The sequence below is a fragment of the Nestor notabilis genome, unplaced genomic scaffold (genome assembly GCF_000696875.1).
Source record: "Nestor notabilis isolate BGI_N333 unplaced genomic scaffold, ASM69687v1 scaffold18330, whole genome shotgun sequence".
Lineage (NCBI taxonomy): Eukaryota > Metazoa > Chordata > Aves > Psittaciformes > Psittacidae > Nestor > Nestor notabilis.
This window is the reverse complement of record NW_009909898.1, coordinates 2,145-2,505: the sequence shown is the minus strand read 5'-3', so window position 1 is coordinate 2,505 and position 361 is coordinate 2,145. Positions and strand designations below refer to the sequence as shown.

Below are 361 nucleotides of genomic sequence, written 5' to 3'. Positions count from 1 at the left end.
GCGGGCGGCCCCTCTTCCCTCCCCCCGCAGACGAGACGTCATTTGAAGCTGGCATCCGGGTCCAGATTCACAGCCAGGATGAGCCACCCTACATCCATCAGCTGGGCTTTGGTGTTTCGCCCGGCTTCCAGACATTTGTGTCCTGCCAGGAGCAGCGGGTAAGGAAGGATCCTCACAGCACAGGGAGGCGCCTGCGGGCACCCAGCCCAGCACAGCCCTGCAGCGATGCCCCTCTCACCCTGGCAGCTCACCTACCTGCCGCAGCCATGGGGGAACTGCCGGGCCAGTGTGCAGGGGGAGCAGACGCTGCCTGGCTACGACACATACCGCATTGCTGCCTGCCGGCTGGCGCGCGGCAAAG

The 361-nt window shown here is 65.9% G+C and overlaps 1 protein-coding gene across 1 annotated transcript in view; it reads left to right on the top strand.

Annotated features, from left to right (window-relative positions):
- The window catches only part of LOC104412701 (acid-sensing ion channel 4-like), a gene marked incomplete at both ends in the record, with an annotated part of 3,599 nt that overhangs the window by 1,279 nt on the left and 1,959 nt on the right, over nucleotides 1–361 (top strand). The window contains 2 exon segments of the mRNA XM_010023495.1: nucleotides 31–158; nucleotides 247–355. Of these exon segments, the coding sequence (XP_010021797.1) occupies nucleotides 31–158; nucleotides 247–355 (237 nt within the window).